This window comes from Nannospalax galili, unplaced genomic scaffold, assembly GCF_000622305.1.
Source record: "Nannospalax galili isolate Female #2095 unplaced genomic scaffold, S.galili_v1.0 scaffold31, whole genome shotgun sequence".
Taxonomy (NCBI): Eukaryota; Metazoa; Chordata; class Mammalia; order Rodentia; family Spalacidae; genus Nannospalax; species Nannospalax galili.
Genome location: NW_008332149.1, coordinates 6,961,131 through 6,970,981, shown reverse-complemented (window position 1 = coordinate 6,970,981; position 9,851 = coordinate 6,961,131). Strand labels below are relative to the sequence as shown.

General features: G+C 42.2%; 1 protein-coding gene across 1 annotated transcript in view; it reads left to right on the top strand.

The window, feature by feature from the left end:
• The window catches only part of Eno4 (enolase 4), a 34,248-nt gene that overhangs the window by 285 nt on the left and 24,112 nt on the right, over positions 1 to 9,851 (top strand). The window contains exons 2-4 of the mRNA XM_008827334.2: positions 4,353 to 4,481; positions 5,709 to 5,899; positions 9,453 to 9,592. Coding sequence (XP_008825556.1) covers positions 4,353 to 4,481; positions 5,709 to 5,899; positions 9,453 to 9,592 — 460 coding nt within the window. The remainder of the gene's footprint in view (positions 1 to 4,352; positions 4,482 to 5,708; positions 5,900 to 9,452; positions 9,593 to 9,851) is intronic.

Here is a 9,851-nt window from a genome sequence, read left to right as displayed (position 1 = left end):
GCGGAGGCGAAACGCAAAGGGAGGCTGGGGAGAGGACGTCTGGGAAGGATGAATGTGGAGGCGGAGCGGGGCAGAGCCGGCGGAGAGTCAAGATCTGGAGCTCTGGAGGCAGCTCAGAGTCTGCGGGCTTCTCTTCCTGGCCGCCCTTGTTTCCAAAACACACACCGCGCACACACACGCACACACACACACACACACACACACACACAGCCACCTAGCTCACCCCCTGTAGCTCGCGTTCCGGGGACACACACACGCCACACACACACACGCACACACACACACACACACACACACACACACACAGAGCCACCTAGCTCACCCCCTGCAGCTCGCGTTCCGGGGACACACACACGCACGCACGCACACACACACACACACACCCCTAGCTCACCCCCTGCCCTCAGCAGCTCGCGTTCCGGGGATTCATACCCCGGCCTCTGCTACTTGGCCGCAGCCCACCCCGGGGTTCACCCAGCTGGCCCACTGCTTCCAGCTTCTGATTTCAAGCCTGCGCATCCCCCATGCACCTGTACCCAACCTCGCTGAGCCTGCTCTTCCACAAACCGCAAATTCACTCGGAGGCCTTGACCACTTGGCTAAGCGTCCTTGAGTGAACCTCGGGGCATGTTTTCCCTATACTCAACCCTTTGAGTCAATCAAGCACCTGCTAAGAGGTGTGTGCATATGAGTTGGTTTGTGTGGGGGTGATACTCACTGAGTGCCCTCTATTATCTCAGTCCTTTTTCTTTTAACCACTGCAAAGTAATACATACTTGCATATATAAATAAATTTATTTTCAAAAAGAGAGAAACAATGTCCCTTTTCCAAATAAAGAACGTGTGACCCAGAAATTTAAGTGATTTTTTTCCCCTCAAGGAATACTGACAGTGGTACATAAGAACGTCTTAGAACCATTTGTGTAATGAGTGAGCTTGACCCAGGTTTCAATCTCTGTCTCTTGTTAGAGAAGTTACTGAAATTTGTCTAGTCTCGTACTAAAAAGACAAGCTAAGGCCAGAAACTCGCACTCTTGCTCCCATGTGTGATGTTCTGCTCAGTCTGTTAGACAGCCAGGACACTTGTTTTTGAACTCTCTGGGTGATTATATACCTTGGTTAGGGACAGAAACCATTTATGGCCTGACTTTGAGGGGGCAATGCACAAAATGCCTCTTTATCCCAGCGAGGGCATCAGCAGACCCAAGGAACGACTCCAAGTCCAGCTTTGTTGAACCAATGAGGTTTGGGGGGTTGTCTGCAGGAGCATGAGTGACTCAGGTGGCTACACTGCTAAAAAGTCCCCTGCAGAACTATGGGCAACCACAGTGTTCCCTCCCAGCAGTTGTTAATCCCTTACATAACCTCTGCGAGGGGCCTTGTGAGCCGCCTGGTCCCCCCATCATGGAATGTTCACAGATCTCATCCTCTGGAGTCTCTTATTTATAAGTGATTATAGCTGCTCCTGATTCAAGACAGCAGTGTTCACATCTCCCCAGGAGGTAACAGCTGGAGACCCCATTTTGCTACATGTGCTAACTGGAGTAATAGAAACACTGATGCAGGACTGTGTGCTAAATGGAAGGACAGATTACTGTGCCTTTTAAATAATTCAGAAACAGGGAAGATTATTATAGTCTGTAGCTACCAGGATAGTTTTGGATCTCTGAAGGATGTTCAGGAACTGCACTGAGAAAATGGCAACCTCTCCCTCATTTTGTCCTAGGCCGTCCTGTTTGATAAAGAGCACCCTGTCAAGACTTGTTCCTGATGTTCAAGGCTGATCATCATTCTCTTGCCCAGAGATCTCCTGTGGCCTCCCCTTGCTTGCTGAATATGATTGCATACCTTGTCTGTGGTGTTCGATGCTTAGGCGCCACTTCTAACAAGAGGTTTATCTCCCACTCTCCCTCTCCACTCCTTTACAGAGGACTATTTGCTGTCCCCCAGAACCTGAAGATTCCCACTGTCTTTTACTCATTCATTCCCTTTACCCAGAGTAACTGCCCTTCATGTTCCCTCCTTATCTGACTGTTTAAATACTACCTATCCTCTAGTGCTTGGCTCAAATGCCATTTCTTCTGTATTTATCAGGCATCAGAGGAATTCAGGAATGGAGGACATCTCTGTGGGCAGCAGCAAGACAGTGTGTTCATCATAATACTCATGACTTACAGTTTGTTCATCATAATGTGAATGATTAAGACAAGTTGTGCCAAGAATCACATCTGGGTTTGATCCCCTGCTCTGCCACTCACTAGCTGTGGGAGAGTTACATTAATAGGTCTCTAATTGACGTACTTCCGATGTGACTGCTTTAATGCAAATCCTACCAGTGTTGTCTCTGAACTCTACCATGTGTTTTGCTTTGACCAGTAGGACACTGGCAGGTGTGATCCAAACGAGGCTTCAGAAGTGCTGGCATACTGAGGAGTGTCCTCTTGGAAGCTAGTCCTCATGCTGTGGGGATGTCTGATTACTCTGCTAGAGAAAGGAACCCTGCACACAAAGGCCTGGGCACATGTCAGCCAGTCAGGGCACCCTGTCAGAAAGACAGATGTCCAGCCAACCCAACTGTTCCAGCCATCCCAGCTGATGCACTGGATCTGCAAGTAAAATCACACTGGATAGTCTGACTCTGTCAAGCCTTCAGATGACAGACAGCATCTGTATAGGAAACTCCCCCGTCCCCGTGCACAACCAGCAAGAAAGTTTTCAGTTATGTTCCCTCCAGATTGTAGATTTGAGCAAATAGCTGGTTTCCCCCACTAAGTTCTTGGGTGAATTGTTGCATGCAGTAGATCATTAAAACATTTGCTATATGATCTTGGACAGTTTATCTCCTCTGTGGAATTGAGATTGTGCCACCTACCTTAGTCATGTTGACAATTTAATAGCATAAGGTCTCTAGAGTTCTTAGGGACTGGCATTAGTTTATATAGGGATTCTGTGTATGTCATGTGTGTGGCACAAGGAAGAAAAATACATCCTTCCTTCAAAGTACATATTAAGCCCTTGTGGTGGTTTGAATGAGAAATGCCCACCCACATGCTCAAGAATTTGAACTTTGTCCCCAGTAGGCAATGCTGTTTAGGGAATCTTTAGGAGGTGTGGCCTTGCTAGAGGAAGTGTGCCACTGGGGGCAGCTTTGAGCATTCATAGCCTTGCCCCACTTCTGGTTTGCTCTCTCGCTGCTTCTTGTTGCTCTCAGCTTCTTGCCCTGGCCACCTGCTGCCATGCTGCCCCTGACATTATGGACTCCCCCTCTGGGACTATAAACCAAAATAAACTCTTCCATAAGTTGCTGATGGTCATGATGTCTTATCACAACAACAGAAAAGTAACTAATATAGCTCCTGAAAAATGTTAGTTCCCTTCCCCTCCTAACAACATGCGGCATAGTGTAGGTGCTTGGTGCATGTTGACTTGAACTCACAACACATAAACTATAAGCCAAATATGTTTTTCCTTTCCAGACTCTCTAAATTCATTTAAATGTTATGGCTTACTCTGTAACATACAAATTGCCATCCTTTATGTACACACCAATAGCTTGAATGTTGTCCTTTGCATTGCTCTGGGTGTTAGATGACCTGTTGACCAGTCTGAAGTCACTGGGTCTTGACTGGAAGGGCCAGAGACTTGGTCTGCTAAATGGAGATAAAGAGCCCAGTGCCCTGGTAATCCCGATGGTGAGGAGGTGTGTCTCATTCCTGCTCCTGTGGAGAAACTGCCTTGAATTATTTCACTCTGGCTTCTGGAGTGGGCTTTGCACATCAGCTTCATTCTTCAGTCTCTTTGTTGAATCACTTCCAGATGACTTCTGCCTTGCCACTTCAATGAAATTGTTGTTACTAAGGTTTCTGGCAAGGCTCTTTGACTACTTAGCACTATGGCTCATCACTATCAGCTGATGGTAGGAGAAAAATAGTCACTGCCTAAGTCTTCATGGTTAAAAAGCCAGGTGCCTTGCTGGGAAGAATAAAAATGAGCCTCCTTCAGGTTTCTTAAATCTGAAATGCATCATAGTATTCTAGAGACCAATGACTTCCTTAATTTAGGCAGAGGTATGGGGGGATATGAGTTACTATAGGAAAGCTTGCTAAAGAGTGACACTAGGCCTATAAGTTAAGTCACTTTACTCCTGTAGAGAGGTCAAAAGACAACTCCTTGCCCCATGTGCCAGAGACTCAGGATGGAGTGAGATCCAGATCTCAGGAGTGAAGTCAGAGCAGCTGGGCTAACCCAGATCCAGGAAGGATACTCATAGAAAGACTTAGAGTGAATGTGCATAGCCTTTGAGACAAATTCAACATGGCTTTCTGATTTTTGTTTTTGTGTATGTGTTGAAGGCAAACTACTTTTCTAAACTTGCAAAGCCTCCTTCCATATGCAGAGTAGTGGGGAAAATCGTTCTGGATGGACTGGGGCTTCCTACCCTACAAGTGGAAATATCCTGCATCATTCAAAATTTCCCCAAGGTACGAGACAGTTTAAATGTGTTCTTTAATATGTCCTATCCCTCCTTATGTTTATTGTCAACTGTCTAAATTGCAGAAAATTCATGTTTTTGAAATTCACTGTTTGTAAGTATATATGTACATATGTTATTCATTCATAGGTACTCATACAAGCTTGACTTATGCAATCAACAATGAAATATTTATGTTTCAGTGTAACTTTGATATAGATATGACATGCTAACCTGAAGATGATCCAAAGTAGAGAAAGAGACAAAAATAGCTTTAAAACTCTGATATTACCCTGTAATGTAGTCTATAAATCTACATACGGGTTTATGTATCCAAGATATGTAGACTAACAACTGAAGTAAAGAAAACTATTTAAATAACTTTCATAGGGCTGGAGAGATGGCTCAGAGGTTAAGAGCACTGGGTGCTCTTGCAGAGGACCCAGGTTTGGTTCCCAGCACCCACATGGCAGCTAACAACTGTTCTAACTGCAGTTCCAGGGGATCCTATGTATTCTTCTGGTCTCTATGGGCATGGCATGCACAGGTACACTTACATACGTGTAGGCAATGACACTCATACACTTAAAAAATAAATTTAAAAATTTTTGTAAAATAAAATGTAAATAACTTAAACTTCTGGGTATTCCACCAAATGGAAGCCAGGAGGATCAGGAGTTCAAAGCCACTGTCAGTTACATGAGATTCTGTCTCAAAAAGCAAAAATAAATAAGTAACTTCAACAGTTAATTTTGATTCATGTAGTTACCTATTACCAATAAGGTCGCTACAGCCTCTGGAAAGAGAATAATTCTGATTAAATCTGTTCATCTTCTTGTAGCTATTTATTGGAGAGGTAGTGTGAGATAGAAAAAGTTCAATGTAGGAATTTTTTTAACTAGGAAAGAAATTTTTTTAGGTTTTTCTTTAAAGAATAAAATATACTAAGTTTATTAGTACTTACAGAAAAATACAGCATACAGAAATATGAAAATTATGTTTTCATTTAAGTTATGCTTTTAAATGTAGGAATTTAAACAAGGTAATTATGTTTCATGAAGTTGAGTTTCACAGTGTTTCAACAGCTATGAAAATATAACAAAGAAAATTATATATTGTTGTTTTTCCTCCTTGAAATAGTGATAAAATATTATGCCTGTTAAAAGCTAGCATAATTCAATTTTCTATTTTCTGGGAGAGGCAGAGAAAATATGGGATGAATTTATGTCATTATTAGTTCATGTGTTCTGTGGTGATGCCTGCTCACTTTGAAGTCCTGGAGAATGCTTTACCAGAACTGGTGGATGCAGAGGAAGCAGAAAGAGATCTGGCAGTGAGCAGGGCAATGGAGTGGGCCAATGAGGCCATGACGGAGGAGCTATGGGGCCTGCTTCCTGCCAACCAGGCTGAGGTAGACCGGAGGCTCAGGTACTTTGAAATAGAAATATCTTGTGTAAATACTTATGTGCTATCTTTCCATTTCACCTGCCAATAAAATGGCTCTAAACACTACTTAAACTTATTCCACCCACAACCCCCTTTTGCCCAAGAAAAATTGTGCGTGTGCGTGTGCGTGTTTGTGTTGCAGATGCTTATGTGCTACGGCATGTGTGTGGAAGTCAGAGAACAACTTGTGGGAGTCCTCTCCTTCCAACATACTGGTTCTGTGTCATCAGGCTTGGCCTCAAGCACCATTACCCACTGAGACATCTCACCGGTCCCAGAGTTGATCAATATTTTGATGTTATAATAATCAATGCTGAGAATATTGCTTTGTATAAGCACATAGACTACATAGTACAGAATAGCAGAAGTATGCTTATAGCCATTTCAAGAAATGATTGGAAATTCTGCCCTAGTCCCAAGCCAAAATTCATTTAACAACTTTGTATGAAACTTAGGTTAGGAACTCAGACATCAGTTCTTAAAATCAAACATTCCAACACAATCCAATACAATCCAAAGATATACTAATTTGATACATGCTGAGGTAAATATTAAAAATTTTTGTTTTGCATGTTTCTGTAAGAATAGAAAACTTGTGTATACAATAAATACACTGCAATTTGTAATGTACAGTGGTCTCAAACATGAGCAGAGGTGTTTCAGGCTATGTTCATTGGTATCGTGTGGTATGACAGTTTGTGCAATGCACAATGCACATGTGTGCTCAGACCCAACACTGCAGTGAAGTCGCATGATGCAACATGAACAAATACTGCCAGAAACACCTTGTATTCATTGTGTGCTTGATTTAGAATTGATTTTTGGTCATTGTGTGTTCAGAAACCTACTGTCACCAAATATTTTGTAACCCGCAGCATGTAGTTACACATGACTCCATAATAAGGTTATGACTCATAGTTTAAGAATCTTGGCTGCAGCTGGCGAGATGGCTCAGCGGTTAAGAACACTGTTTGTTCTTGCAGAAGACCCAGATTTGAATCTTAGCACCCACATGGTAGCTAACAACTGTACATAACTCCAGTCCCAGGGGATCTGACAGCTTCTTCTGACCTCTGTGGGCATTGCACGACACAGGTACACTTACTTACATGCAGGCAATACACATAAAAATAATAAAAATTTAAGAAAAAAGAATCTTGGCTGTAGACTCAATACAGTTGGGAGACAGTTTAAGAAACATGTTAAAACACCAAATTTTTGCATATAGCCTTCTCCTGAAAATTTTGTTACTAAACTCTTACTGTTTAGAGTTACGCAGAGCCTGTTGGTCTCTTTTCATGCATAGAACTTTGCTGGGATTCACTGAAAACTTTCTCAGGAGAAAGATCAAGTCACAGATGCAGAGAATGTCCTCTCCCTGCCCTACTTCTGAGGCCACCTTTGAGCACCTGGGATCCTGTGGTGGTGGCAGTGGCTGCTGCTTACATTTTGTGCTCAGCCACAACCAAGTCGTCCACCTTAGCTCTGAATTAAGGTTTTTTGACTCTTAAAATTAGCAAACCTGGGGCTGAAGAGATGGTTCTCCAGTTAATAGCACTGGCTGCTCTTGCAGAAGACCTGGGTTCACTTCCCAGCACCCATATGGCAACTAGTAACTCCTGTAACTCTAGTTCCAGGGAATCTGATGCCCTCTTCTGATCTCCATGGGCATTTTACAAAATGAGTGCACTTACGTACTTGTAGACATGACACTCATGCACATAAATTAAAAATTAAAATTGAGAGACCAAAGAAAAGTTTACTAGGGCTGTGTATGCATTGTTTGATGCCATGCTAAGCAATGGGTTAGAATTACTTTTCCTTTTGTGCAGATCTAACATTCAATCCCCTTGGTCAGGCTCTATTACTTACCTGTGGAATGTCATGTTTTGCTTTGCTTCAGAGTTGAATGATGACCTTTGTTTAAAAGTAATAACTTTAGCCAGGCGTGGTGGCGCACGCTTTTAATCCCAGCACTCAGGAGGCCGAGGCAGGCGGATCTTTGTGAGTTCATGGCCAGCCCGGTCTACATAGTGAGTTCCAGGACAGCTGGGGCTACAGGGAGATCCTGTCTCAAAAAGACAAAAACATTTAAAAAGTAGTGTTTGGTTTGTTTGGAGTTTCTAAGTGCTGCTTTTCTTACTTTTGTTTTGTTTGGGGTTTTGGTCATACCTTTTATTTCATTGCATGCTTTCTTCCCCTGCAGTTTTCCCTCCCATCTAGCCTATACTGCAAAAATGGAAAAATTTCATGTTCTTCTGTTTCTGGAGCCTATATTTTTCTTGATCTTAATCTCCTTTCCCTACACACACACACACACACACACCAGAGAGAGAGAGAATTAATGGATATATCTTTGAAAAGGATGAGAAAGGGGATGTGGGATGTAATGTTTCTGAGTTCTTACATAAACAGATGTGTCAGTACTTTGCCCTCATGGGTGTTAGTTTAGCTGAGTATAGAATTCTCTGTTGAAATCAGTTAAAATAATTGCCCCACTGCATCAGAACTATTAATAAATGTAATGCATATCTTTTTGTTTGCTATTTTTTGCCTATGGAAGCTTTTATCCTTTTTATTCTGAGATGAAATTTTATGTAGTTGTATCTAAGTGAGATTTCCCAAGAGTATTTATACATACTCATTTTAAGACACACACACCTACCCCTCATAAAAAGGGGTAGGGAGCGACTGGAGAGATGGCTCAGATGTTAAGAGTAAATGTTGTGCAGAGGACTCGAGCTCAGTTCCCAACACCCATGTCAAGTGGGTCACAACTGCCTGTAACTCCAGCTCCAGGGGCATCAGACACCTCTAACTTGCATGAGCACCTGCACTCACATGTATACACATACACACACTCACTCACTAATGAAATAAAAAAATTTTTTTTGGTCTTTTTGAGATCTGGTCTCCCCATAGCCCTAGCTGGCTTGGAATTCACTATGTAGACCAGGCTGGCCTTGAACTCACAGAGATCCACCTGCCTCTGCCTCTTGAGTGCTGGAATTAAAGGCATGCACTACCACACCTGGCAAAATAAATATTTTTATAAAAAGGAAAAAACATTTTATAAACATTCAAAGTTAAACAAATGAAATAAAAATAGTATTGCTGAACTAAAAAAAAAAGAAAAGAAAAAAACAGCTTCTTTGCAATCTTGATTTTTTTGGAGGACTCCTGGTTTGTGTTCTGAATGTCATTTATATTAAAAGAAAATCCAGTAGTCTGTAATCAAATTATATCTTCAAATTATGCTTTGAAAGCATAAAAAGACATCAAATAATTTAAACAATCGAGTACCTGAAATCATTAAATATTTATTTCCAGGCCAAAATAAATTTCAGTTCTTGTAAAAACAGTTTTAACACTGCTATTCCTTTTTTTGGACCTTGGCAATTACATCTAATTTGTTCTTCACTAGCTAAAAAGAAATTATATTATTGGAACATTGGGGTCATCCCTGAAACATGTCCAAAAGCACAGAGGTATTTCAAACATCACATTATAAAGCCATATTTTTCTTGCTATTCAGGCTATTTTTTGACAATAAAGTACAAGAAGATAAGGAAAGAAAAGAATTGGAAAGGAGCCTCGAAGAGCCTGTGCATGTACCCCTACCTGTCACACCGCCACCACCTCTACCTCCCACCAAAAAGAAAGGGCCGAAGCCAGGTGAGTGGCTTGCCACTTTGCAGCACCTTGAAGGGCAAAGGTGGGAGGAGAAAAGGCCGGAGCTTAGAATGGTTAGCTGCTGGCCAGGTGCCCTCCTCCTCCCTTGAAGCTGCTGTGCCGCAGCAGGCTGTTATCTCACTTGCCCTCCTCTTTTATCTGAAAAATAAAATGAGTTTTCATTCATAGGTGAGCACTTTCTCCTCTCTCTCTCTTTCTCTCTCTCTCTCTCTCTCTCTCTCTCTCTCTCTCTCTCTCTCTC